Source organism: Colletotrichum fructicola (genome assembly GCF_000319635.2).
Source record: "Colletotrichum fructicola Nara gc5 chromosome Unknown KSG_Nara_v1_contig07, whole genome shotgun sequence".
In the NCBI taxonomy this organism is placed as follows: domain Eukaryota; kingdom Fungi; phylum Ascomycota; class Sordariomycetes; order Glomerellales; family Glomerellaceae; genus Colletotrichum; species Colletotrichum fructicola.
The window spans coordinates 4,414,621-4,442,287 of NW_027094057.1; the positions used below are offsets into that span (position 1 = coordinate 4,414,621).

A 27,667-nucleotide genomic window follows, 5' to 3' on the forward strand; every position below is an offset into this window, starting at 1 on the left:
CCATGCCTTGAGGCTGGCCCGGCCCAAAAACGCCAGCCTTGATCATTGCAAATTGCAGCGGGCTCTTTCGTCCCGATTGAACAACCGAACCGTTCGGCCTGTGTTCCCTTCCATGCCTGGTGCCTTTTCCCGTTGCTGAACCACAGCAACCCATCCCTAAATGACAGCCCCGATGAACGCCTAGCATTGCTCTATGACATGAAAAGAACACGCTGCTTGAATCATGACACTAGAAATTGAAAACTCATTGGCCACCACCACCTCCCGGGCCATCGAAGAGGAGAAGTGGCCACTGGCCTACCGGCGCGGCTGTGACAGCGGCCATTTCGGCCACAGTAGCCGCTTCTGATACTGCGTTCGGGTCCCTAGGACCGCCGCCCAGCGTCAAGAGGGCGTTGGCACTGTACCTGTCTTGGCTGTCGGCCATCGCAGCGGTCCAGTCGTGCCAGGTATTGCCCTGAGATGCGGATTGTCGCCACAGAAGCTCGGCAGCGGCAGCGGAGCCGGTTGGGTCAGCCACATGCTGAGTTGCCTGTGAGGCAAACGCAATCAAGGGGTTGGTCTCGGCCGAGGCCTCGTCTGCCGCCCCGGTCGCCTGCACTGCAGGCGTATAAGAGTAGGCGTTGTTCGCCTCAAAAGCGGCGTTGGCAGCCAGACTATTGTTTCCGGGCTGCTCGGCATATGCCAGGGACGGGTACGGCGTGTTTCCGTTCTGGTTGGCCGATTCTGCGTAGAACGCCTTCGCAGCTGTCTCGGCAGCGCTCGCGGCCAAGGCCTGTGTAGACTGAGGCTGTGCCGAAAGCTGGAAAGGTGAAGAGTCTGCCGGGTCGGGCTTAATCGTTTGAGGCAGCGATCCTTCCTTTTGCTTGGAGTCGTGCTCGATCCAACTGATTGTTCTCTCAATGATGAGATTGATTTCGTTGCTGATGCCAGATCCCGTGCCTAGAGTTGAGTTAGTCACGATTTTCCTAATGGGTAGCCACACTACTCACCGATTAGTGATACTGTGGCGTTGATGATTTCCATCCAGTCCCTCATGTCAGAGCGAATGTTGGCGATCTGGTTAGGAGTCGTCTCGAACCTCCTTTCCCAGTGGGCGACCAAGGTTGTGAAGATGGCCGCGCCATAGACCGCGATTTGATACCACGTCGTATCCAACGACTTCAGCTTCAGAATGCATTTGGTGGCCTTGAGCATGTGCGCCGCTGTCTCCTCGCAGATTCGAGCATTCTCCAGGAGCATCTTGCGGTCGCTAGTCATGGCCACAGATGGATGACGCAAACAAAGACGAAACTCGAGCGCATACATCTGTATGTATAGTGCATACATTTTGCCTTCGTGTTCCGTCTGGCCGGCAAGGTTGAGTTGGAGGTTTTCCGGTAGGCTGTCCTTCCACAGTTGAAGCTGCTCCTCCAACGCGTTTACAACGTCGGCGTAGTTCTTCGGATCACGCTTGACGCTGTAGATGTTGGAGTACATCTCCATAAAGAGAGGGACGATCTTGAATCCAGCCAAACCGACATGGTAATTGCAGGGCGTTGTCACGGAAGTGTCGATGCCCTCTGGTGTCAGCGCCTCGTCCGCAATGGGCTCGGGGAAATCGACATCGTACTCCTCCACATTGATGGGCATAGGCCGTCCGAGGCGCCCGTTCAGGGTGACGTACACGGTCAGAATAGTCCACCAAGTACGCTTACGGATCTCGTTTTCCAGATTTGTCGTCTCACCCGGCGCCTTGGCAGCGCGGTGCAGGTTGAGGTCAATGGCACAGTGGAAGGCAAAGTTGGTGACCATAGAGCCGCATCCAGGCTTTGGGAAGGCGCGGCTGTGAGCAGAAATCATGGCCATGGCTTGCACGGCAGCGACAGACTGCGCCGAGGCCAAGTCGTACATTTTGCTCAGAGCAAAGTGGTAGTGTTTGTTAGACAGCTCATTCAGCTGGGAACGGCTCTCCTGCTGCTCCCAGTTCCTCACGCCGTACTGGAAGTAGATTGTGGCAAAGACCATGTGCACCATGACCAGATCGGGAACCTCTGGCTCAAAGTCGGGTTCGTCGTACATGCGAGTCAGCTTGAAGGGATGGTCAGCAGCAAGCACAGGTAGGCAGAGGAAGTGTTCGACCCACTATATTCATGAAAGTCGGCTTGTGAAGGACGGGCAGGAATGGCCAGATCATGAGGAAATACCACTCCGAGTATGTAAATGCGTCGCTTCGCGAGGGGAGTTCGATATTGACGGGCGGGTTGATGTTCATACATGACTGCAGGAAGGATTGGAGGGACTTGTTGTAGAGCGGCTGGGAGATCTTGGCATCGGGTACGGGCTCGTCCATGTCAGGGGCGTCGAAGGAGGTGACGTCTATCGTAGTGCCGAGGATGGACAGGCGTGTGCCCTTGATGGAGCTGAGAAGGGCGCTGTCGCCACCTACGCCAATGTGGTTGTGAACAGGACGCGACTCGAGTGATGACCGGGGAAAGGAGCGACTCGCGGGCGGCTTGAAGTTATAGTTCTTGACCCAGACGGACCCAACCTTTGTCCAGGCATCCTTCTCGGCCGGGTCCTCGACGGCATTGCCCATATGATCGTAGGTGACGCCTGGTGGAGGGTAGGCCATGCCGTAGGGGGCCCAGGTCCAGGGCTTGACTTCGATGCCGTTGTTCTCGAGGAGCTTCTCGAGGTCGCGTATGTGGTTCATCATGTCGGTCTTTTCCCGCTCGAGTTCCTGCAGGTACCCTCGACGTTCGGTTCGGCCGGTGACGCGATCGGTGACGAAGCAGTCGAGATTCTGGTTGACGCAGTGGGAGCATCCTTCGGGGAGGGCATCGCAGCGGATCTTTCTGACCTGTGGTTTAGATCGTCAGCACGGGACGGTTTGACGGCTCGACGCTTGTCTGGCAAAGGACAGAACAGAACATGTGGACTCACCTTGCATCTGTCGCAGGCCTGGCCGGTCCTCGTGTAAGACGACAGACGGTTCTTGACGACGGAGGAGAAGTCCTCCTGGCCGCCCTTTTCGAGACGCGGCAGCTTCACCTTGCCATGACCAGCAGCAACAGCGGCGGCGGCAGCAGCAGTGTCGGCGTCGGTGGTGGCAGGATCGCCAGCTTCCGCCGGTCGCTTGGGCGGGCGACCGGGCATGGTCTCGTTTCGAGAGGAGAGTCGCGAGGTCTGGCGAAAGGAGGCCGCATACAAACAAAAAGAAAAATCGCAGGCGCAGGGACAAGACGACGGCAATGCAGACTCTCTCGGTGGTCGCTCGGTGGTATCGCGACGGGGTTTTCCGCAGAGAGATGGAGGTTGCCGCGTTTTTAGGGGAGCTGCTGCTGTTGGTGCTGCTGCGGTGCATGTGTGACGGGAGGTCCAGTGTCTGTCAAGGGGGGTGGGGGGACGCTACCTTAGGTACCTATGGGCCCAGGCACGCCAGCAGGCCAGCACGCCAGGTAAGGCGCTCCGATGGCAGGGGGTCCGAGCTGCAAATCGTCCGGGGGAGACGGGAGAGAGGGCTGACGGGCTGCCCTGCGCTGGTTTAGTGGGCACGCGCCAGGGGTGGTGGGTGCATCCACTGGGCTGTCTCTCTCTCTTCTGATTGTCTCTGGCTGCGGGCAGGCAATCACTCCAGTCCACTCCTCCTACAACTCACACACTCAACCAACACCTGGTCACCTCAGGTAAAGGTAGACAACACCGCAGCACGCAACACACTAGACGGACGCAACACGCGGCGGCTGCGGGAACACGCCAACCGAGTCCCAGCCTGTCGGGATGCGGGCGTGCGGGTGCTAACCTACCTCCTTCGATGCGCACTGGGAGCTGCTTGGTGGAATGCAGCTGAGTCGAAGCCCGGGTCTAGAAGGCCTAGGTCAGCTGGGGGTCCTGGACTTTGTCTCTGATTGACTAGAAGAATGTAATCCACGCCCAGTCGGATCTCGATGAAGGACGAAGTTGTCAGGTTAAAGAATGGCAGACGTCGTTGCTGCTGTTGTTGGGGTTAATACAGGCCCAGCCACTTAAGCTCCTCACACACGACGGAAACCTGTCATTTGCCTCGACGAACCCCTTACGGACACCTTTACAAACAACCTGCAAGAAACGAGAAACACGAGAGACTCGATCCTTCCTGTTCCCGGGCTCGAGCAGGGCTGGGCCGTAGAAGCTGACGCTTCTAGGTCGAGTCTGCTGGTCCATCAACCACCGTGAGGGTGTGAAGGAAGCGAGTAATTCTTGGTCACGGATGGCCAGCACTAAACCTTGACCAACTGCAACTAACCGACTTCCTTACCTTCCACCAAGAGATAGGCTGAGATCGATATCATCCTTCACATCTGGCATCGGCCATCCATCCATCTTGCAACCGACGGGAGCCAGATTGGCCACAGTTGGTGTTGCGCTTGTTGTTGCCCGAAACTCAAGAAATCGACGCCATGTTATTTCCAAAACCAACGCCGCCAGCCATCGGAGGCGTTGGGGGGCGTCATCCTCTCTCAAAGAACCCCGTGGCAGCAAAGAAAGAACACCCTCACACGCCTCCTCCTCTCCAAGGGTTCCAATGTTCTAGCTCAAGGTTAGAGTGTCTCTGGTTGCAAGCGAAATGTCTCTCCAGCGGGAGGGGCACTGCGTCTAAGCCGGATCGCCTGCGTGGTCGAGCCCTTCGAAGCTCCTTTGTTAGTGCCTCATCCCCCACGCCGCGAACGTTCCGGCAATGCCCTGTACCGGCCATCTAAGCCCACGGCAATTCCATCGGGTTAGCGACTCGTGGCCGCATATTTTTAAGTCCTGGTCCATCTTGCCGGATTGAGTTATTGAAACATTGAAACAAGTGCAAGGCAAGGCAAGGCTGGGCCGTCAGGGACTTGTTCAACATGGACGACGCATTCCCGCTGTCTTGGATTCTTATTCGCATTCATGTCGGTAGACCTCGCAACAGAGGACTCGCATATCCCACATGCATTTACCGAGCTGGCCACTCATCAGCCTGCCTGGCCTGGCAAGTCTAGTCTGAACAGACCAGACCGGACCAGACAAGACAAGATCAGCTGCCGGGATTCTATTCTGGTATTGGCTTTGTCGAGGGCGTCTGTGTGTAGGTTCGCCGACTTGGGTTGTCAGGTTCTGCCAAGAGACAGGTACACGACGACGTTTATCCCAACGATTGGAGGCTGAATCGCGGGGACGGGCAGCTTATTCAATATTAGAAACGCGGCTTCTGGCTATCCACGAGTTGCCGCGTCATTTCAAGGCTGTCGCACGCCTCGTAAACTTTGTGAGAGGTTGGACCGTCTGAACCCTCGCCCGTTGCTGCTGCTGCTGCTGTTTCCCTGCCTGTCTTTGAGCTTCTGTGTCCGAGATGGGGTCCAAACATGGAGATTGCAGACACAAAAGACAAAAAGCCTGAAATAATACGCGGCATGCTCGCACTCGGGGGATGCTCCAATGGCCAGAGGGATTCCGGGAGCCAATCTGACTGGTGTGATGAGATGGATGCAATGCACATGCAGATGCACCATGGAAGGCTTCCTGGAAGGCTTTCTGGAAGGGAGACAGATGATTAACGAGTGCGAGGTTCCATTCGCAGTGATTGCATGTCGGCAAAGGGTCAAAAAGGCAACCCCAGGTTCCCGTTACGGATAGGCACCCCACGATCTCGTCCCGTCAGATAAACTCTGAGGACCATCGATTCCCAAACAGGGCTGAATCGAGACCCAAGATGACGCGCCGTGCCACCTGGGAGCTGCGTGCCTAGCACAGGTAAGGGAATTGCGGAAGCTGGTCTGGGTGGGTTTCCCGCGTAGGTTTGGGCGCAAGTGAAGATTATCGTAAACCTACGATGTGCAAGGATGCTGCCCCAAAGAGTCGGATCTTTTACAGACTTTGTCGTCTTTTACCCGGCGTACGGGTGTCAAGACGAGGCTTGTGAAGCTTCATCCGGGTTTCCCTCAACCTCGGCCGAGACACGAGCAGCTCCATACCCTACCCTACCTTACCTTACCTTGAGTTTACTTCGAGTGCTGGGTGGGCAAAGTAACTAGGTATGCAACATCAACATCATGACTTGCGGCAGATGATGGAAGCTTCAGTTGCAACCGCTGGCGGCAACTTTAACCAGCTGGCGGGAAAAGCGGGCCTGTCCGCCGTGCCGTGCCCACTCCCTCAGCGACCTGTTCACGTCCACCCAACGCGTGTTGACTGTTGCAGTGCAGAGTGAGGTGGTGCTCCCATCAGGTGCAGTGTCGTGTCGTGACCCCGCCATGCCCCTCCAAGAAACGGAAGCACAGGACGCTGACAGCACCGCCCAAGTTTATTCGCCGACAGGTACGTAATACCTACCTACCTACCATTTTGCTAGGGGAAGGCAGGAAAGATTGGACGCTCCTTCCTTGCTGCGTGCCAAAAATTCAATTCTATTTTTTTTTTTCGACCCCGCGATAGTTTCACCGTCGGTCAACTTCCACAACTCAATCCCCCTCTCGCTCGCCACGACACACAGAAGACCACCCTCGTTTACCTCCTTCAGCTACCTGACCTCCGAATACCCGACGTCTCGCGCTCACTACACACATAGTCTCCCATCATGTCCATCATCGAGACCGTCCCCATCGATCACGTGCCCGCCGATCATGCCCTGCACGTTGCCTTCTTCAAGGATGTCCAGAATGCCGCCTTCCTGCACTCGCAGCTGCTGGCACGCAATGCCGACTTCGAGTACGCCCTAGTCGACGCCTCGGTGGTATGTCACATTCTTGTCTCGATCTAGACAGAAACCTGACAGCCCGCCACTGACACCGACATCGTGATCCTACAGGCCGTCTCCCGAACCCACATCCTCGCCGCAGCCTTCAAGGCCGTCACCGCAAAGGTCGATGGTAGCCTCAAGACCCCCAATGTTCACTCCGAGCTTGTCGCCTCTCTCAGCTCTGCAAACAACGTACGCGCAAGACAACCCCCTAGCAAATCTCTTTACACCTACTGATTCTTTCCAGATTGCCGAAGCATACCGCCGCTACGGCATCAGCCCCACGTCCAAAGACGTCATTGCTGTCAAAATCGTCTCCCCCACCTCTGCCGAGTCCAAGTCCCAATCCGCCGAGGATGTCGAAAAGCACATGAAGGAACACTTCCAGGGCACGCCTGTTCCCTTCACCGACGAGAACATTGCTACTTCCACAGACTGGGCAAAGGTGCGCAAGTACTACAAGCTCAACGGTCTCCCCTGGCTCGACGCCATCAAAGACGAGGCGGAGCGTAAGGAGGAACTAGAGACCCTCGTGCTGGGCGCCATGGCCTTGCGCACTGCGTAAAGTGACCGCAGCGGTCCATCGCATGCTTTCGCGAGATACCTCAGCTGTTTGCTGATGTTGTGTTCGTAAGTCATCATCATTTGCTGTTATACAATACTGCAAGCTAATCATGCCCCCAAGCGCCAACTCCTCCCGTCAACAGGGGCTCCTACTCTTCATACCGAGACCCCAATCACGCCCTTGAACCTCCTCAAAAGCTCGCTCCACATTGCGTCTCGCCCATCCCGCGTCCTTTCCACGGCATCGCGGTTCTCGTGTGCCCGCCGCAGCAGATATTTCATGCATTCTCCGGTCGATCCCCAGACGAGATACTTGTATGCGTCTACACCCCGCGCCTTCGCATCCTGGTGCCCCGGCTTCTTCGACACAAGCTCGCAGCTCACCTCGTCTGCCATGCCCTGGAGTTGTGCGAATGCCATCTGAATCCTGGCCTCGCCAGCATCGCATATGGCTCGCGCTTTTCTTACTGACTCGGCGTTGTGCGAGGCGAGAACCAAGCAGACGGGAGGCATTTGCGAGTCTCCCCTCAAGATCTCGCCCCACTGCCTCTTCAAGAGACACTCGGCAATGCCATCGTATGCGGCATCGGTGTCCGCTTTGGTGTCGTGGATAAGGTGCCTGGGGTCAGAATTGATGTAGGCGCCACGCACCAGCTTCACGCCCAATGTGAATCCCCCACCACGCGCGATCATGAGATGGCGCCGGAGCGTCTGAGGCGTGGACTTGAGGTATGCCTGGTAAGTGCCGTAGATGACGGCATTGCCAGGAGAAGTGTTGTACTTGCGCATGTACTCAACGGTCCAGATGTCGATACCGGGCTGCAGGGCCGTTTGCTCGGCATCAAACAAGAGACGGACGCCGCGCTCTGAAGCGAGAGAGCAGATGGAGTCGATTGAGTCGGCAAGGGCGGCCGAGGGGGGGAGACGTTCTGCGAGGGAGTACAGCGCCTGCCGGCCTGCACCTGTGAACCTGTGGTGGCATTAGCAACTGCGAGACAGCCCGGCAATGAAGACATGACTTTACTTGAGAGCAACGAAATCACCCCGCTGGGCCAGCCTGACCGTCTCCAGGGTCCCCTCAGCCCAAGGGATGATCTCATTGCGAATGCATTCCTCTGCCATCTCGCCCTCACCACATGACGCCAAATCCTTGGTCTGTGCATCGTCAAGGACGACTTCTCTGGCGTAGCCCAGGATGACCCCTGTGAATCCAATGTCCTTGAGCTTGTTGATGGTCTGCTTCACTTCCACCGGGTCCTCTCCCGCGCAGAACTGGGCATAGAACGTGTGCTTAAGGAAGAACCGCAGCAGCGGATTCTTGTCCGGGTTGAGTATCGGGTTCGTCGTGTTGGCGAGCACCGACATGACCCACAACGAAGGCGGCAGCAGGATGGGCGACGACGAGATTGTTGTGGTCAGAAGTGAGCGGATGATCATGTAAAGGGGCAGCACCGACAAGGGGGCCAGTGCCGTTTGTGGTGCCGACTCGATGGGTGTCAGTAGCATCTGCTCCGTCGACGACGACCTCTTCGTGGACGAGTGGATGTTCCTCCTCGCCATTGTGGTAGACGTTGAATACATGATCCACTGTCGATGTCTGTTTGGCGTCGTGAGTAGTGGTAGCAAGCTGATGCCGGTGATGATTCTCCTCCCAGCAACGACGCGGTCTCGGCTTACGGACGCGCAGGAAATCGGTGTTTTTGCGCTACAGAGGCACAAGCTGTGCAATGGCCGGGCCATCGCAGTGTTTAGGGACGCCCGCCGAGGATGTAAGACAGGATGCTAACACGCGCCGCGGCGGATGAGTAAGGCGACGGGCTGAATAATGATGACGACTTGGAATTGAACGTTCAAACCTGAGGGATTCTCAAAACAGAGACGACACACGATATCACCAATTAAGCAGAGGGGTGGGGAGGGTATTATACAAAGATTCCAAGTCTATTGATCCTTTATCTCCCGGCCGATGCGGTCGTGCCGCAACCCACGGACGCGAGCCACCCTTAAACTCGCTCCTTCCCTTCCTCGAGGACTGAGCCGCAGCGTTATCTACGAAGGAAGCAGACAATGATGTATGTCCTGCGCGCGAGATGGGACTAGCAGGTTCCCGCCCAGCCCGTGTGCGGCGCTGCTTATCTCGGGGGAGAGATTGGCACTTTATCACGTGGGTTATTTTGTGTCATTGGGGTCGGTATCTGCCCGGTGGTAGCCGCTTCCGGAAGATCGGATCGGGATGGACCCTTGATCAGCGGCGCGTCGGCGCATCGGCGAACGAGGGGCGGGAAACGATGAGATCGGAGGGATTGGTGATTTGTGGTTCACGTGGACACGTCAGATGTTGAGTTGATGGAATATTGGAGAGTGACGAGAGTTGTGGCTGTGTGAGGCTGTGAGACAGGCGAAGATGCATTACTCTAGAATGTTCATCTCATGTTGCGCGAGTATCTTGAAGAGTTCGGCTCCGGTTCCCCATACGCGAAATATTCCGCGATGTGTACGCTTCGTGCTGACGGCTACACCATTTCGACCTCGTGAGTCTTGAATTAGTCAAAGCACCTGATGCTGCCGTCGTCTCCGACCACGAATCGCCATGCGCCAACTCGGATCCATTTGCCCTCCTCGAGACGGAGCGAGAACAAGACCCCATCTATACTCGGTCTCGCGCCAGCAATTCCCAATTCGGTCATGGGACTCATCTGGTGTGCAGTATGGCTGGGATGGTGTGGTGTTGTATGTGTATCCTTCCACGGCATCTCCTGTAGAGAACACCTCGGATGTGGCTTCAGCCTCGCTCCCTCGATCCGCTTGATTACTCCGTATGGGCTGAGAAACGATGTCATGTTCAGCAGTGACGGCGCCTTTTTCCGCCATCGCTCGACGCCTCACCAAGCGTATCGTCCTCGGCGGAATCTGTTTCTTGCTCGTCACACTAGCTCGCCTTCTCGCTTCTCGTGAAGTATCTGACCCAGTTTTCTCATCATACCTCGTACCCATAGATGCTGACCATACATAGCGAGGCATCATCAGAGGTTTACCTCCAGCAATGCGCAGCTTGCGCAGCTTGCGCGCTTCAGAGTGGGGTTGATTGGGTAGAACGTAGGCGGGGCAATGGCCAGCTAAAGCATCATATCCGATGCGTGCGACATCAGAACGTCCTATGACCAGGTAGTGGGCATGGATTGAAGTGAGCGTGCAGCTACTTCCACTGAATGTCGAAGTGTGCAGAGTCGCATTGTCTGCCAGTCGAAGGCTGTAGTTTAGGGATGCTGAGGTTCCTCTACTTTAGCTGCCTTCGTGGACCCGAAGCGCTTGCGAAGGAACTCGACGTATCCGATAGGACGGCCGCGGGCGAAGCCGACAATATCCTGCATGCCGCCGTACAGCACTCCAAAAAGTAGGCCGTAACGTGCCGTGCGAGCTGCAGTGGGCAGAGAGAAGCGATCTTGAAGATTACAGCATCAGCAAACATGTCATCGTGGGTTGGGAAGCAGGACTGGCGTGACATACTGACGAGACTGAAGCCTCCGGCTACCGTCAGACTGGCAAGCACGGTGCTAATGAGGTCTGTACTGCCGCGGTATCTGTCGACGGTGCTCTCGAGGCCGAATGCCATGATGGTCCAGAAGCTGAGCCTTGCGCCCATGCGTAGGCCTTCGCGGAGGCCGCCGTGAATGGTGTGATAGTTCTTGCTCTTGTGGTAGAGGTACCAGCCGGTGGTGGTGGTGGGCATCTTGTGTGCATGCTCGGCGCGGAAGCGCAGCGAGGCGGTCTGTCCTCCTTGCGCAATACCCAAGGCTGTCCCAATGCCGAAACCGACCATGCCGGCGAGGGGTATGCGTGCTGGTGTCGGGATGGAGAGGCGGGACTCGGCGGGCTCCAGGCTGAAGTACTCAGCCATGGTCTGGCGACGTGCGGCCATTGTCGGTGGTAATTGGGGAAGTGGTCGGTCGGAATGGGTGAGGTCGGAGTGCCCTGGTCGTTGTGGTTGTAACTTGTAGTTGTGACGATCAGAAGAAAGCTCCGGCTGCTCGGGCGCAAAACAAATCGGCGTCAGACCCGGAAGGAGCTTGGACCACCAGGAACTGATTTCTCGGGGAAGGGTCCCCCGGGGCGGGATGACCTGGCGGACGGCTTGACGCGGGTCTCATCAGCTGGCATCACGTGGTCGCACATCAGAAAGGTGCCCCGCGCTAGGCTCTGTGGCCCGCAGCTCCCGCCGAGGATCGCGCCTGCCTGCTGTAGCTGCAGCAGTCGCCGCCTGAAATTCTCGCCCGCCACCTTCAACCAAAGAGAACCTATTCCATCACGCCTGCGACCTCCAATTGCTGCCAGGCTGAGCCTTCCAAACCCCAATCACCGAGAAATCTCTCTAGAGGCCAACTGCAACTTGTCAAAATGGTATGAAAGGCACCTTGGAGTGACGAAACGCACCCCACCTTCCATTCGCAGCTAACTCTTCTTTGTAGGTACAGAAAGTCGACGATACCTTCTACTCGGTGCGCTTCAAGTACGGCACCCACACCATCTTGCTGTTTGTCGACAGCCAGCAGACCTTCTCCGAAATCACAACAACACTGCTTGAGATCCTGCGCGACCGATTCCCCGACGGCCTTACCATCAACCACACCTCTCCCGAAACGACGCCCCTGCCAGATAGCGACGTGGAGCTTGCCTACGCCCTGCCTGTGAATGCGAACGACCTGACACAAGGATGGAAGAACATCAAGGTCAAGGACAACGACACCCCGGTTGCTAAGGGATTGCGCGATAATTGCACCGTCGCCTTCTCCTTCGATGTCGACGAGCCCGAATTCGTCGTCGACGTACCTAGTCTGGACGAGGACATTGAGGAGGAAGAGGGCATGGGCTCTGATGCATGATTAGGACTGGTTTTCTGCATTGTTGCACGGCGTTGGGGTACCGCATACGGCATACATATACTACATGCTGACCTCATTGAGGCCAAGCAGCTAATGGAAGACGATTGATGATTCATTCATGGCAATTTGGCCTCGGCGTCAGCATATTGATGAATTGCAGTCCACTCTCGGCAACCCTCCAGCAATGGAAGTCTTTAGGTTCGAGACTGAGGGGTTGCCAGTTCGACGAAGAAAATGCTGCGTTGTCAAATCTGACAGCAGCATACGCGAAAGGGCGCTGTCGACCATGCTGCAGTATGAGTGTTCCACCGTTCAGAAATTCTGCCCGTCATTCACGTATGTCGCCGTGCGTCAATCGCGCCCTACGAAACCACGACCGTCAATCAAGCTTACTTGGCTTGCAGTGGCCCGGCCCTAACGATAACAACACTGCATGTCGATAATGATAATATAATCTAATCTAATGGGGCGAACTGACTAACAATGATTCGTGCCAGCGACATCGGGCTTGATGCGGTCAACGATAGGCAAATGGCAACCTGCATTGATAAGAAGTTGGGGAATTGGGAACATGCCTTGTACACTTAAAAATCCCCTTCATCGCCGAAGCCTCGATCCTTATTGTATTTTGAATAGTATCAACCGACATTCAACGGCGTCAGTATGACCGAACAAACGCAAGATTTGGTTCTCAACGTCGACGACGTCAGGAAAGCTGCTTCTAAGAAGCTCTCCTCGTCCGCCCGAGGTGAGGGGTCTATATCCGACCCCAACATGTGCAGTAACTAACACCCACATCAGAATTCTACGATGCCGGCTCAACAGGTCAAATCACGGTGAAGGAGAACACCACAGCATACTCCAAGTATCGAGTGCTCCCTCGTGTTCTCGTCGATGTTTCCGAAGTCGACACCAGTACCACGGTCTTTGGCCAAAAGATCGATTTCCCGCTTTCCGTTTCGCCCGCGGGCATCCAGGCAATGGCCCATCCCGACGGCGAGCTCGCAACTAGCAGAGCATGCGCCAAACGCAAAGTGCACATGGGCGTTTCCTCGTTCGCAAACTACTCCGTTGAGGAAATTTGTGAGGCTGGGCTTGGAGTCGGTCCTCTGAAGCACGTCATGCAGCTCTACAGCATGAGGGACCGTGAAGCGCAACTCCGCATCATCAGGCGCGCTGAGAAGGCTGGATGTGTAGCCGTCTTCTTGACGGCAGACAGTCCGGTGCTGGGCGTCCGGTACAACGAACCGCGTAATCAGTTCCGCGTGCCCGAGGGCCTTTCCCTGCCCATGCTTGAGAGGACCTCTGAGATGATCCGGGCTACCACGCACGAGGCCGGGTTTGACGTCATCAACTCCAACTCCCATTCATGGGCTAAGGAGATCCCCTGGCTGAGGAGCGTGACAAAGCTGCAAATTTGGATCAAGGGCGTTCTGACACCCGAGGACGTGGAGCTGGCTGTCCAGTATAAGTGTGACGGCGTTATTGTGAGCAACCATGGCGGTCGACAACTTGATGAGACCCCGGCCACGATCGACGTGCTTCCTCATTGTGTCAAGGCGGCCAAGGGAAGGATCCCGATTCACATTGATGGCGGCATCCGTAGTGGTACAGATGTTTTCAAGGCGGTGGCTCTGGGTGCCGACTGCGTTTGGATCGGAAGACCGGTCATTTGGGGGCTGGGGGTAAGTCAAGCCCCAATCTCAAAATGTAACATGGACAGCTAACTCGAAAACAGTACGACGGAGAAGCAGGTGTGAGCAAGGTCTTGGACATTATGTACGACGAGTTCAAGAGGTGTATGCAGCTCTGCGGTTGTAACTCGATTGCCGACATTACGCCTGCATCGCTAGGTGTCGTGAGAAAGCATGGCCCCATCGCGAGGCTCTGACTTCATAAATATACATATTTATGACATCCCGATTACGCGGGCCGGATCCGAAACTCTTGAGGTCATGTTTGGCATCATTCCGCCAACGAAAATTCGTCACAAACTTTCCATTCGGTTGCATCTTTGTCGCAACTCCCATGCCAAAGCTCTCAAATATAATCAAGCCATCAACTCCACCAAGTTTCAAGCCCGACCGCGTATCTTCCGGTACAAGAAGCAAGTAAATAGATAAAACGACGAAAGACAGATGACACCAGCCTGTGGTACTGACGCATATGCAGGTGCAAAGAAGGCAATGCGAAATGCCTGGAGTACAGGAATGATCCAGAAAATAGCAGGGAATGATAAGATCTCCCTTCTAATAATGTGATCTTCCCTGAGTCGTAAACCAAGTGCCACGAAGTAAAAACAGGTTAGTGAAGGCCCAATGCCCATAAGTGGTAGACCAAGAACTGTTAGCCCGAAAATAGTGTCAGTTCTGACGATAAAGTATATCCAGTCCGCCGTGAACAATAGAAATTGAAAGCAAGTCAGTAAGATTACTTGACGAATCCACCTTGAGTTCGCGAAGTCGATATTCAGTTGATGCTTAAGTTGACGAGGCCCGATATAACCCTGGTCTGCCAGATGACTCAAGATGAAGTGCTGTAGTGGATAAGTAGCATCATCTTTCGTGATTTCAACTTGGGGAAGAATAAGATTTATCTGTGACACAGACGCTTCATATTGCACCGATGTCGCGGCAGTGCTCCAATGAGAGAGCTCAACTTCCAGGCCATCAGAAGAGCTCTCTTCTCGTGGAATTGATTCGATATCAACCCCAATCTCCGTCATACCAATCCCGGTCGAAGTCTCGGGTCTGGCAACTGAAGCGGACGGCTCTGTTACTGATTCATTGATCCGACCGATTGACAAGGCCGGAACATGCTTCGTAGCTTGCGTCTCCCATGTGTTTAAGGGCATCCAGGGTTGGTTGTCTGCCATTCTCTCTACTTTATTTGGTCTAACGATCTCCAGGAGAGGCGTGATCATGGCAATGACGGGCCCGATAAGTAGAAAAACGGCCAGAATCTGACCGAAACCCCACCCATCTTCGTCAACCTTTATCGATGATCGATGATTCAGGAGCCGAACGGTTCCCCATGTGGCAGAGACAATCAAAAAGAGGATCTACGGAACATCGCAGTCGTCAGCTAACTATTTACCAAGGAGGGCTGGAATTGCTAGGGACTTACGTCAACAAAGTCTGACAAGAGAGAGTCGAGATGGATCTTGAGCGCAAAGTAGAGTGTCATTTGAAAAAGAAGAATGAGATTACCCCGTGGAATAGTCCTATGAGTCCTGTAATTTTGGTTCAAGTTCTTCGAAATTCTCCTCATAAGCCACTTGCTTGGCTTTATTCGAAGTGTCGTCTTGACGCGAACTGAGCATGGAAGGACAATCTTTACCAGACGCGTATGAAAGGTAAAGAACACCAAAATCATACTAGACGAAACTGATACTGACATCTCCATCTCGTGAGCTGGACTTTCACCGTAGGCTGATTTGTATTTGACGCATTGTTTCGCAGTCATGTTGGATTCGGGGCCGTTTTCATGGAGTTTGCATATTCTCCAACGTATTATTTCCTCAGCCACATTCGGATTGAAAAAGCAGCGAGTGTTTGTGGCCCCGAGTCTAAGCGGGTCGTTCTTTTTCCAGTCGAGAAATAAAGTCGGCACGAAGGCGGATAGCAGGCCGCCCCAGAGGACGAACATGAGTACCACCCTCCAGATACGCTCCCATCGATGTTGGCTGAGATAACCGCGGAGAATCGTTAGGCAGCAGACATGCGTGAGGTTTGAAATCCAAACCAGATATACAAGGAGTTTCCAGTGATATGCGAGTATCGCATTATGAAAAAGATTGATGTACCCGCTTAGTAGTATGCCAAGGCCAGTCGAGAGCTGGACATCACACAGCGTCAAAATAGCCTGTAGTGTCATATATGATATGAGCCAACCGGCGTATCGAAACATTGACTTTGTGATACTCACCTTCGTTAGAACATCCCTCAGCCTTTGTTTGGTTCTAGACTCGAGCCAATCGCGCAGTCTGGAAAGTAAAGTCATAGTAATAGTCTCATCAATGCTGTTGGGTGTCCATTTTCTTTCATGGTTCTCAAAGGCTGAGGTGGTCTCTTCTCCCGTAAAAGGGTCTTTAGACGGATTGAAAGCAAAGATGTAGTGGACAATAACAAACAGAATTACCAGTCCCGAGGTTCCCATAAAGCCGATTAAGACCTTTAAAAAGTGACAAAACATCAGTTTGGTTCAATCCCATCGTTATGCAAGCAAAAATAGTCTTGATACGCACTCCGATTCCGCCTATGTCTGAATTCGGCTGCAATTCGTCTGGTCGTTCGTAGCATTGCGCAAGCCAGTCAGGCGACATGACGGCGTCTTTGTAGGGCGTGAGCTGTCTTCTAGGAACTGGCGATTAATCCGATATAAGCCTTTTCAGTATTGCAAGAATAATCCTTAAGTGGAATGCAATGAAGTCAAACAAAACGGCACTGAAGATCAAGTTTTCGTGCTCATGAAACTTGGGGAATTCTGTTCTTATAATTTATAACTAGGCTTCGAGTCTAAAAAGCTTTTGCGATGAGGCATGCCTTAGATGAACAGGCTGTTACATTATGCGAACATGATAGACTGTAGCACCCATCGGCGTGTGCGCTTGACTGCGCCTAGCGCGTAGAAGAGCGCGTTGTTCTTGATTTGGCAACCATGATCTAAGTCTGAGTTGCATGTTCTTCATTTTCATACCGACAAAGTGGTGCTACCGCATAAAACTACAGTGGCGTGCAGAAAATATAATTAAAGGATACTCCAGCCAGTCATCTTGAAGATGACACCAACACGATGCAGTCATTTGAGGAATGGCGTTGGGAACTTGACGCCGGCTCTCGACGATGAGGTGGTCAGCAGACGCCCTCCAACTCCTGGAGCCTTTCCAGCTACTCACTGCCTTTGCGCCAGTGGTGGCCGTGAACATAGCCGCAACTACTATTTATGGCGATCTGAAGCCACCGATAGTAGAAGATACTGACCCTTATAAGCCGCGTTCACATGCGCCAATGTTGGTTAAACATGCGCGGCCGCATTTTCTTAGTGGCTCTCAATTCACGTACATGTAGTAAATATAGCTGGCCCGCCCACCGCCATCATTTTACTATGACCGATCTGAGGTCGTCTCAAGGACACTTACAGCTAGAGTTATGAAGGTAGACTTCATTGCAGCCCACAAGTTTCCAAGACATCATCAGAATAGAGAAAACTGAATTTTTGTCATGGATAGCAACACAAATAGCTTGTCTGGCATTTGAGGTAATTACACAGCCGCACGTTTCTATGGAGGGATGAACAACAAGTGATCGCATGAGCACCGCGATTTCGCTGACCAGGCTTAAATGCGTAATAAGCCTATTTGAGAGCCTCAAATATAGCAGCAAAGAAGTTTCGCAGCCTGAGGGCTGTTTTCATAACCTCACGTGAAGTAGACTAAGACAAACCTCGAGTCTAAATGCAAGCAGCTCAGCACAGTGTCGAGACAGATGACGTCGGTGGTCTGGACCGCGATCGCTAGAAAAATACAGCGGACAGGGGCCTGCATGGCCCCACTGAGCAGCCCCAGACACAGTGAGATCATTGGGCAGGCGTCACTGTACCCATTTGGACCCCTTTTCCAGACATCCAGTGTCGAATGTCGCAGGAGCTCTTGGTTTCAACTTTTTTTTCTCTCTTCCTCTTCCAGAAAACAACACGACATCAGAACCCACGAAATAGGGGGACCGTCACAACCACAGCTGCAGAGTCGTCGCCGACCTCTGCTGATGCTGCCAGCCACATGTCCCTCGTGGCCATCCTCCGCCATGGCCTCCGCCTGATCATCCCGCTGGCGGTAGTCTCGACCCTTTACCTCTATCTCTATCCCGTCTTCCTCGGCTGCGCATTCCCAGTCGCCCCGAGTACCAGCAGCAGCAGCAGCAGCAGCAACGACGTCGAGCTCGACAGCAAGGCTGCCTTCATCGAAGCTGCGCGACACCACCTCCCTTTGCCGATCCCCCTCCGATCGACAGACTCCCGACCCGCTCCTTTCAGACTCCTTGCGCTGGGCGATCCCCAACTCGAGGGTGACACCGCCATCCGCAGGATCCCCGGTCCTGCCTTCCCTCACGCGAGGAGCTGGTGGTCCCAAGTGACCTTCAAGGCACCAAACTCACTGCGGCAGCGCGTCCGCCAGTCGCTACACGATGTAATCGACATCTTCCTCGAGGACGTCTTCAACGAGCTCGAGTCCCTCCGCAAGCGGATAGACATATTCGGCAACGACTTCTACCTTGCCCACATCTACCGAACTGTACAATGGTGGACTCGCCCTACCCACGTCACTGTGCTTGGCGACCTCCTGGGTAGCCAATGGATTGGCATAGAAGAATTCCGGAGCCGTGGCCGCCGGTACTGGGACCGCGTTATGCGAGGCACCGAGCGTGTCCCGGACGATGTAGCTGCGTACCCGTCTATGGAGTATGAGCTCGCCGACTACCTCTCACCATCTGGCGAGCCGTCTCCGATATGGTCGCGTCGCGTCATCAACGTCGCTGGCAACCACGACATTGGCTATGCCGGCGACATCAACCAGGACCGCTTTGGACGTTTCGAACGCCTGTTTGGCAAGGCAAACTACGAACTGCGCTTCGAGCTTCCTATCGAAGACCCGAACCTCAATGCTACTGTGGTGGACGACGAGAAAAACCCCGACTCCGACCGGCTGCCTCCCGAGATCCGCGTGATCGTCTTGAACGACATGAACTTGGACACCCCTGCGAAGGACACCTCGCTGCAGGATCAAACCTACGCCTTCATCAACTCCATCATTGAGACCTCGGCAGCTGTCGAGTACAACGGCCACTTCACCGTGATCCTGACCCACATCCCGCTGTACAAGCCCGAAGGCGTCTGCGTTGACTCGCCCTTCTTCGATTTCCACGGCGAGCATGACGGTGGGGGTGTCAAGGAGCAGAACCTACTTTCCTACGACGCTAGCAAGGGCTTTTTGGAGGGACTTCTTGGCATGAGCGGCAACCCTGATGCGCCCGGTAACGGGAGAGGTCGCCGGGGTGTAATCCTTAACGGCCACGATCACGAGGGTTGTGACACGTACCACTACATCAATCAGACGCAAGGCGAGCTCAGCGATAGAAGGTGGGAGGTTGAGCGCTGGCCGACCGCCAAGGGCCGGGGAGCTGTCGGGGCCCCTGGTGCGCCGGGACTGAGAGAGATCACGGTCAGGAGCATGATGGGCGACTTCGGCGGTAATGCGGGACTCCTCAGCGCTTGGTTTGACGAGGAGACCTGGAGTTGGAAGTTTGAATACGCGACGTGCGCCTTGGGTACGCAGCACTTTTGGTGGTTCGTTCACAGCTTGGATTTTGCGGCGATTGTTGGCATCTTCGCCTACATCGTTCTGCTCGTTACGGAGGCGAACAAGCCGCAAACATCACCGGTCAAGTTGAACGGATCTGCAAAGTCGAACGGCACTGTTCCGAATGGCGCGGTGCACTCCAACGGCGAAGCGAAGAAACCGATAGAGAACGGGGAGGCCAAATCATCGTAGTCGTTCGTGTTGCTCAAATACCCGGCAGGGCAACGCCTGTCTCATATTTTTAGTAAAGCACCTCATTTTGTCACATTGTTCACGCCTGCGTTGCAATTCGCCTTTGGCATGTTTTCCTCAAACCACATTCCTTCGCCCTGGTGTCCACAAACCCATGCCATCATATGTTACCAGCGTTCTACACAAGTCAGCGTACCTGCCTCCGAAGTCTTGTGCCTCGTAGCATCGTTCTAGAGCTCCTGTCTTTGGCAACCGAGCTCTGGCTATCTTGTGCTTCCAGGATCTCGCCGTTTTGATGCAGCACCGCAGCCTTCGTTGTCTCGGTCAGCCCCGTCGCATACTCTTCACATACTGAACCTCTCACCGCTGATGAGGCGAGTAAGCAACATTTGGGCGTCTTCTCTGTGCGCATTTTGTGGCTCGCAAGCACATGTGAGGGGTAACAATCCTCTGCTCAATGTTTTCCAAATGACCCAGCGTGCCTGGCCAACCGCGGCAAGGTGTCGACGCTCCCGCCATGTCTCGACACCGGCCATGTGCTCCCCGTACCACTCTGTGAGAGCCCGTGGACTACTGCGCCACGGCCGGTAAGCCTCCGCTGCCGAGCAGGGAGGCTGGAGATGTGTGTATGTGTGTATGTGTGCAATATCACCTCATGCCAACCGGATATTTGCTTCACGGACCTGACCCCCGGTTCAACGCGCCTCTTGTCACGTCGCACAAGCGAAGTCTTCTGCGGTACGAGCTGGAAGTAGAACATGCACATCTGGCGTGCACCTTTCTGTCTCTCTCCCTTACCGGTTGCCCTGTATACCGGGCCCAGAGCTCGCGTCTATAAGTCGTCTGTCATGCATGCAACTGCTACCCCGCCATGTGTTTGTCAACTGCATTGTGCGCCCCGTACGACGCTGCCGCGCGCCACAGGACAGCTGCGCTATCGAAATCCTGTCGACGTCTGTTATCCGCTCTCAACGCCGGTCAGATCGAGACCAGGCTGGGGTGGGTTGGTATCGCCGAGGTCGCCAACGTGGAGCCGTCACGAGGTCTTGGAATTGAGGCTTCTGCTGCTGGTGGCCGCTGAAGGCTGAAGCAAACATCGGACAGGTGTTGAGGCGGTGACAGGTGAGAGAGGAACTAGGGATCCTTTTCTCTCTTGGCGATAATCCAGGCTGAGTGAGATTCAAGCTCGACATTCGCTCTTCACTCTCAGCGAAAGAGTATATAAACTGAAGCAAGATCCGCATTGAGATTGGAGATTCAGTCAAGACATCTAGACACCATCACAAGACGAACTACAGCCTACGCTATCACTTCAATACTTCTCATCCCAAAGACGCCCAATTGACTTCTGAAAAATACCTTCAGCCTCGAGCATATCTCAACAACATCAACATGCAGATCTCCCACTTCACCATCTTCGCCGTCCTCGCCGGCCTTGGCCTTGCCGCGCCAACCGCAAAGGTCGACAGCAGAGCCGCGCAAGAGGTCGACCCGCTCATGACCGCGGGGAAGCTCTTGCCCCGGCAAATCACTATTGAGTGGTGCACGAAATCCTGCGACTGCGACAAGATCCCGAAAGAAGAGTGAGTTCAGACTACATCATATGAAAGAATCTTGACGCTGACCTGGATACCAGGAAATTCCAATGCTATTCGAACGCCAACTGCGAGGAGTGTAGACGTCGGGGATATTACCCACCAAAGAAGGACTCGAGAATGTAGGCTGCAAGAGCGGTTGGGGTAAGCTCAGGTGTCAGGCTGGGAATGGTTGGGGAATTAACGTTGTCTTTGAGGGAATCATTTTGCGTCGAGATACCAGATACCAGAGAATCACTGATAGTTAGGAGCAAGGATTGGAGGACTCGGATGTGAGATGAAAACGACGAACTTGGCGTCGGGCATGCTTTTCTTGGTAGTGTCCAATATCAAATACACTCGCTTCAGAAGGTTCGGTGCATCAGGACCGAAAACAGTGTTGGAGAACTCAATATCTTCACATAGATACACCAAGCTGGCTACACCAGCTTCTCCAAGGTGGCCTAGAGGTAAGGGTAGTATACAGAGATTCGTACATGCGCAGACCCACGCGTCGTCAAGTCTATATGCAAGTTGTGGCGCCTCTCCATCGCCGGAACCCGCCCCGATAATACAAGTACAAGTAATTTTGGTAAGAGGAGAGAAGAAAGGTGTAGTGTAAAAACGCACAGCTTGTGCTCATTAGCTTTGGTTTGAGTGGAGTGTCCACCCTTTTACTGCTTCTTGTTGGGGTCGTCACTCTTCACGAACCAGCCGCCGAAAGAGCCCATCATGTTCTGCATGGCCTCCTGCTGCATCTTCTCCTGCATGGCGGCCTCCTCCTTCAGCCACTTCTCGCCGTTCTCGCGAATCTCCTTCTCGAGAAGCTCGTAGTTGCGCTGTCCACGCTCACGGGCGATATCCTGGAGCATCTTGCCCTGGGCGAGAGCCTCGTGAGGGTTCTGCTCACCGTCGGGAGAGACCATGAGGCTCATGTTAGAGGGCTTCAGGCCCAGCATACCTCCTAACAAGCTCATTCCAGAGGGCGCCTTCTTCTTCTTGGCCTCAACCTGCTTCTGGAACTCGGCACGAGCGATGGCCTCACGGCGCGCGAACTCGGTGGGAATGTGCTTGCCGTCGAAAGACTTGAGGACCTTGCGAACATCGCCGTATTGCATCGTGTGGATGTACTCGAGGAAAGGGATCAAGCCGACCAATTCCTTGTCTGAAGAGTCGCCCTTCCACTTGGGAAGAACAATGGCATTCTCCGGCTGGTGCTGAACGTGCTTCTCGTTGGTGTCGATAATGATCACCTTGGACAGGTCACGGTTGAGGTAGGAAAGATCCTGAGTCTGAATTAGCCCTGGTCGCAGAAACGAAAAAGAGACCAGACGCATACCTTGACGAACTCTCCATCCTTGTACTTGGTTGCTTCGCGGTAGAGGGGCCACATGATGAAGCGGTAAGGGTCGAGCTTCCTGACGAGGGGCTCGCCAATAGCGAATGGCACACTAGTGAAGAGGACCAACTCGTAGTACTGGCTGAGGTAGCGCAGGAAGTAATCGACACCGGGGCGCTTAGCAACTCTCCAGCCGTGCTCACGAGACCACTCGCTGTGGACAAGCAAGTCCTCCAAGCTGATGCAGAGAGTGTAGGGACGCTCGAAGGACGGGTCCGGGTCGGGCAAGAGCTTTTCGAAGGCGGGCTCTTGGTAGTAGTTGAGGAAGTCTCCTGTACGCGCCTTCACTCTGTTCCACCACTCTCCAAATCCCCAGCCGTTGGGTGCGTCCTCGGCATGCCTCTTGGCCTCGATCTCGTCGTCCCAGTTGCGGCCGAGGTAGATCGCACCAGTGATAGTGAATCCAAGGAAGGCAAGGTACATGCGGTTGGCAAGCTGCTGTCTTTTCCTGTCTGTTGAAGAGACATATGCTGAATCGGGGAGCTCTCCACGGCCACGGCCGCCACCTGATGCGACAGCATCCTCCTCGGCGATGGCAGCAAGGGCAGCCTTGTTGGTCGCGCCGGACATCTCGTAGGCAAGGGTGGACGGAATGCCCTGCGTCAGATCGGGCAGAGGGCCGGTCGGTGTGGGTTCCTCGGGGGCTTCGGTCGCATCGGAGGCGTTTGTCTTAGCTTCGACATCGGAGGCGTTGGTTGAAGCTTTCGGTGATGTGGTTTCGGGTGTTGAGTCCGCAGGCTTCTGGCTATCGGCGGGCTTGGGGGCAGATGCAGAGGCGCTCTTTGGCTTCTTCTGCTGGGCGAAGTTTCTGCTCCATGTTGCGGCCACGAATTGGGGTCTCGTCAGTGGTGTTGCGACTGGGCGATACAGCTGCGCCGCAGAGGGCTGCAGGCGCGCGAACCGAGCTGCCCTTGACAGCATGACGTCTCAAGGGCCAATGTCGGCGTGTATGAATGCAAGGGTGTAAAGACCCAAAGATGGTTCAATCGTAAGTGGTGGTGATGCGCCGACAACGAAGAAAGGCCTGGCAGGCGTTGTCGAGGTTGGAGCAGGTGGAGTGGGCTGGCGATATTCCTGACGAAGCCACTAGAAATTTTTGAGAGGCACAGAGGGAAGCACCACATCACACACTCAAAGTCAAGGTCACTGACCTGCACTTTGGCAGGTGCAAAGTTACGTAGCGCACACAAGTACCATTGCGCGCAGCTGTTGCCGGAGGGGTACATCCACCAGTCACCCCACTCCATCGTGGAAGGTTTCTGTTGAATTTGGAGCTCTGATTGGGCCTGGCCGCCTAAGTCCAAGCTCCTCCTCAGTGCCGCTTATCGCCGAACTTGATCCGTTCTCCGACATTGAATGACTAAGGCAGCCCAGCGTCACAGTCCGTCTCGCCCAATGAGGTCATTCTCGGTGCAGAAGCCGTTCCACTTTGGCCTGCCCTCAGCTGATTGGCCCCGGCTCATCAGGCTTAGTCAATTAAACCAGCAGGGGCTCACGTGCGAACCTTGTCCCGGCGCTGCAGCGCTGCAGCCCAGCGTCCAGTCCGCGCCTTCGTCTCCGGTCTTTCTGGTGCTGGCAGCGTCTGGTATTCTGGCAGTGACCTTCATGCATGAGCTGAGGTGCTGCGCTTTCCGCACCTCGTCTTCCTCTTCCCCTCACATATACCGAGCTCGACCCCGATCTGTCCAATTTGCTACTTCTCCCATCTACACCTCTGTGGTCATTTCGAAGAGCAGGATCCTTCGACCTCCCACCATCGCTGAATCGACGACACATAGCGCCATAGCCTCCGCCCAATTCCAAACCATTCCAGTCATCCCCGTCCCGCTTCTTCACACCGTCACCATGGCTGTCGCGCGTGGTGAATTCTAGAGGGTGGTCCCCAAGTTCGATGCCACGATCACAATGGGACCACCCTCTGTGATTCTTCGCGTCCTTCCAGACTGCCTCTTGACCTGCTTCGCCTAAACATTGCACCTCATCGCTATTGAAATCTCTGCACATACTGCCGCTAGATACCCTTGCGCGACAAAGACCCCGCCACCCCGCCACTCCCGTCCTCCTTATCGACGACCGATTCCACGACTCGCCCTAAGATATTCCGGGCTACCGATATTTTGTTCCAAATCTGCCATTGATCCTTCGAACGACAACAGCAATCCGCCATGATGGTTCGCCGTGTCAAGGTCTCCCGGGCTTTGGGTCCGTCGCATGACCCCACGCCCATCTCGTCTACTCTTACGACACCACTGAGTTCCGCCTACCCTTCGACGTACGCCTCCGAAGCGGACTGGGACAGCGAGGTGAACAACTTGCCCATGAGCGCGCTCTCTCTTGAGCAGAAGAAGGCCAGACGGAAGGCGAAGCCCTTCCCCTTCATGTCACTGCCGTCCGAACTTCGCCTTAAGGTGTACGACTACTACTTCGAGGGCGACGGCAAGGTCATTGATCTTGACCCGGACAACTACAAGAAATACCACAAAAAGCTCGGCATTCAAAGGGTTTGCCGTACCATATACCAAGAAGTTTCCCACTACTTCTACAGCAGCCGCTCGTTCCGGATCTTTCCCACTCACCCGGGCAAGTATTTCAAGACCAAGAAGCCGCTGCTGGCCCGCATGAAGCCAGCCTCACGATCCCACATCACCTCGCTGGAGCTGCGACTCGGTCCCGGCTGGAGCAAGCCGCCACGAGGATGGATAGTCACTCCAGCTTTAGGGCTCCAGCAATGCGTCAACGTCCGTCGACTCCTGGTCATGGTCGAATGCGACCCCAGCGACGGTATCTTCAACGGATTCCGCCGTTCAGACGGCTTTTACGAAGGCTTTTGTCGATCTCTTCTTACAGAGGTCATGAACGAGATGCCCTGGCTTGACACGGTCACTTTTGACGCGTGGCCAAGTGTTAAGAAGTCGGGTGCAATGATGAAAGGGCTCCTCGAAATAACTGCGGCGAATAACCGCAAGATTCGCTGGGGCCCCGACCGAGGATGGACCGATGGGCCTGACGACGAGCCTCAGCCCAGCAGCAACCTCGTTCTGGTGCCGCCGCCTACCGAGTTCAATACGTCCAGCGTAGGCGTCTTGGTCATGGCGTAATGACGATGGTGAAAGTCCATCTCACGCACTCTGAAATTCTCATTTCCTATTCACTCGCAACTCTGGGATTGGCTTTACGGATTCGGTACGGCACGGGACAGGCTGGAATGCAAGCACTGGGTTTGAACTGGATCATAACGGCGGCCACAGCGGCCGACCGCATTCTTCTCTTGCGACGAGATTGTATGTTATTGTAGCATGACGAGGAACGAGAAACATGATTTATCACTAACAGCGGGTGTACCTGATCTGCCGATGTGACGAGATGTACGTGAGCGGTGATCGCCTGTAAATCTACCCGCAAAGGGGACGGGATCGTACTCAGGCGACACAGACAATGCCCGCGCAACATGTTCCTCCTGTCAGACCACCCTGCGGCTTGGGTCTCGTGGTCTGCTGAATCCCTCGATGGACCATCCCGTCAGAAGCGTTCCGGATATTAGGTGCAGCATTAACTCTCGCTACCCCGCGTTTTCGGATCCCGCCAATGGGTTGCTGGTCGGACGAGGTGTCGTGTGGCCTGCACGTCAACTTGCACCATCCATGCTGGACTCGGGCTTTAGTTTCAAGACCTTTCCTGTTTCTTGTAGCTCTCGGCTTGCAGTTGATGGAGGGCAGGGTAAGGCAGCTTCCCCGCGATCTGGGGAAGGGACAGTGCGGGCCTGTCTTGAATCTTGATTCTTGACTTTCCTTGAGAGCTGGGCTCAGAGCCCCAAGGGTTCAATGGCCCGTGCATCGCGGAGGACGGGGCACCGACACCGACGCCGTGCGGCCCCACCTCACCATCCCACTTGGTGCTTGCTTTCGCAGGCGGCAAGTGCCATGGTGGATTGACGCTTCCCAAAATTTTGGTTCGGTCTGCGCGCGACATCATCCGTTCTCGCATTTCCCAGCACACCAATTCGCAGCAATCTTCCTTTTCCCCCGGAATTGACGATAGCAACAACAGACGACGATGCCTCTCGACACATCAACATATTCCATGGCGCTACTGCGCGTGGACGGCCGCCGCTGGAACGAGCTCCGACGCCTGCACGCCCAGATCCGCACCCAGGAGGCCGCAGATGGCTCCAGCTACCTCGAGATGGGACACACCAAGGTCATGTGCGTCGTGACGGGACCGAGCGAACCCCAGCGACGCGGAGGCGCGGGTGGTCAGACAAAGGACGCTGCCGTCAACGTCAACATTGTAGTTGCCGGCTTCAGCTCAGTCGACCGCAGGAAGCGCGGTCGCAATGACAAGTGGGTGCCAACGTGAACCCGAGATGCGTCGATGAGGGCAATAACTGACTGACTGTTCTCCGTCTTTGCAGGCGCAACCAAGAACTTGAGGCTGCCATCGCCAAGGCTGTCGCCGCGAACCTCCACACCCATCTCTTCCCCCACAGCAGCATCTCCATCTCGCTGCACGTCCTATCGCAGGATGGCTCTCTGCTGGCTACGCTGCTCAATGCCTCGACTCTCGCCCTGATTGACGCGGGTATTCCCATGACCGACTACATTGCCGCATGCACTGCGGGCTCGACATCAACATATGCCGCTGCCGACGATGGCGCCGACCCTCTGCTGGATTTGAACACGCAGGAGGAGCAGGAGTTGCCGTACCTGACGGTGGGAACACTTGGTCTGACGGACCGCGTCGCCGTCCTGGTCTGCGAGAGTCGCGTGCAGGTCAGCCGCCTGGAGGGCATGCTGGCAGTTGGCGTAGACGGATGCAAGCAGGTGCGGCAGTTCATGGACAGGGTAGTAAAGGAGAAGGGCAGGCAGATGGTGCAAGAGGGTGCGGCGGAGAAGGGAACTGGTCTGGATCTGGAGATGGAGTCATAGGATTATTGCAGCGGATGATGCATTACGACGGTGGAAAGTATAATAT

The 27,667-nt window shown here is 55.0% G+C and overlaps 11 protein-coding genes across 11 annotated transcripts; 7 read left to right on the forward strand and 4 right to left on the reverse strand.

The window, feature by feature from the left end:
- Positions 1–244: 244 nt before the first annotated feature.
- On the reverse strand, positions 245–3,138 carry ASG1-2 (Activator of stress genes 1; the record flags this gene model as incomplete). The annotated part of the gene is made up of 4 exons (XM_032036435.1): positions 245–942; positions 993–2,070; positions 2,126–2,842; positions 2,926–3,138. 4 exons carry the CDS (start codon positions 3,136–3,138, stop codon positions 245–247), a joined length of 2,706 nt encoding a protein of 901 aa, XP_031884619.1.
- A 2,923-nt stretch (positions 3,139–6,061) lies between these two features.
- CGI121 (EKC/KEOPS complex subunit CGI121) lies at positions 6,062–7,479 on the forward strand (the record flags this gene model as incomplete). Its single annotated transcript, XM_032036434.2, has 7 exons — positions 6,062–6,198; positions 6,273–6,309; positions 6,560–6,724; positions 6,800–6,922; positions 6,978–7,291; positions 7,340–7,360; positions 7,416–7,479. The coding sequence occupies 7 exons, from the start codon at positions 6,062–6,064 to the stop codon at positions 7,477–7,479; spliced, it is 861 nt and encodes a 286-aa protein (XP_031884504.2).
- A 93-nt stretch (positions 7,480–7,572) lies between these two features.
- Positions 7,573–8,854, reverse strand: CGGC5_v012981 (putative proline dehydrogenase; the record flags this gene model as incomplete). The annotated part of the gene is made up of 3 exons (XM_032036433.1): positions 7,573–7,617; positions 7,679–8,264; positions 8,319–8,854. 3 exons carry the CDS (start codon positions 8,852–8,854, stop codon positions 7,573–7,575), a joined length of 1,167 nt encoding a protein of 388 aa, XP_031884505.1.
- A 1,697-nt stretch (positions 8,855–10,551) lies between these two features.
- CGGC5_v012982 (uncharacterized protein) lies at positions 10,552–11,213 on the reverse strand (the record flags this gene model as incomplete). The annotated part of the gene is made up of 2 exons (XM_032036432.1): positions 10,552–10,736; positions 10,802–11,213. 2 exons carry the CDS (start codon positions 11,211–11,213, stop codon positions 10,552–10,554), a joined length of 597 nt encoding a protein of 198 aa, XP_031884490.1.
- Positions 11,214–11,689: 476 nt separating this feature from the next.
- On the forward strand, positions 11,690–12,174 carry CGGC5_v012983 (uncharacterized protein; the record flags this gene model as incomplete). The annotated part of the gene is made up of 2 exons (XM_032036431.1): positions 11,690–11,692; positions 11,761–12,174. 2 exons carry the CDS (start codon positions 11,690–11,692, stop codon positions 12,172–12,174), a joined length of 417 nt encoding a protein of 138 aa, XP_031884491.1.
- A 663-nt stretch (positions 12,175–12,837) lies between these two features.
- Positions 12,838–14,065, forward strand: FUB8-3 (Oxidase FUB9; the record flags this gene model as incomplete). The annotated part of the gene is made up of 3 exons (XM_032036430.1): positions 12,838–12,922; positions 12,976–13,859; positions 13,913–14,065. 3 exons carry the CDS (start codon positions 12,838–12,840, stop codon positions 14,063–14,065), a joined length of 1,122 nt encoding a protein of 373 aa, XP_031884624.1.
- A 3,888-nt stretch (positions 14,066–17,953) lies between these two features.
- TED1 lies at positions 17,954–19,723 on the forward strand (the record flags this gene model as incomplete). The annotated part of the gene is made up of 1 exon (XM_032036428.1): positions 17,954–19,723. One exon carries the CDS (start codon positions 17,954–17,956, stop codon positions 19,721–19,723), a length of 1,770 nt encoding a protein of 589 aa, XP_031884506.1.
- A 1,392-nt stretch (positions 19,724–21,115) lies between these two features.
- On the forward strand, positions 21,116–21,444 carry CGGC5_v012986 (uncharacterized protein; the record flags this gene model as incomplete). Its single annotated transcript, XM_032036425.1, has 2 exons — positions 21,116–21,306; positions 21,360–21,444. 2 exons carry the CDS (start codon positions 21,116–21,118, stop codon positions 21,442–21,444), a joined length of 276 nt encoding a protein of 91 aa, XP_031884440.1.
- Positions 21,445–21,971: 527 nt separating this feature from the next.
- On the reverse strand, positions 21,972–23,617 carry TIM50 (Mitochondrial import inner membrane translocase subunit TIM50; the record flags this gene model as incomplete). Its single annotated transcript, XM_032036424.1, has 2 exons — positions 21,972–22,583; positions 22,637–23,617. 2 exons carry the CDS (start codon positions 23,615–23,617, stop codon positions 21,972–21,974), a joined length of 1,593 nt encoding a protein of 530 aa, XP_031884473.1.
- A 1,244-nt stretch (positions 23,618–24,861) lies between these two features.
- Positions 24,862–25,794, forward strand: CGGC5_v012988 (uncharacterized protein; the record flags this gene model as incomplete). The annotated part of the gene is made up of 1 exon (XM_032036423.2): positions 24,862–25,794. One exon carries the CDS (start codon positions 24,862–24,864, stop codon positions 25,792–25,794), a length of 933 nt encoding a protein of 310 aa, XP_031884532.2.
- A 955-nt stretch (positions 25,795–26,749) lies between these two features.
- On the forward strand, positions 26,750–27,621 carry SKI6 (Exosome complex component SKI6; the record flags this gene model as incomplete). Its single annotated transcript, XM_032036422.1, has 2 exons — positions 26,750–27,036; positions 27,108–27,621. The coding sequence occupies 2 exons, from the start codon at positions 26,750–26,752 to the stop codon at positions 27,619–27,621; spliced, it is 801 nt and encodes a 266-aa protein (XP_031884666.1).
- Between the last annotated feature and the right edge of the window lie 46 nt (positions 27,622–27,667).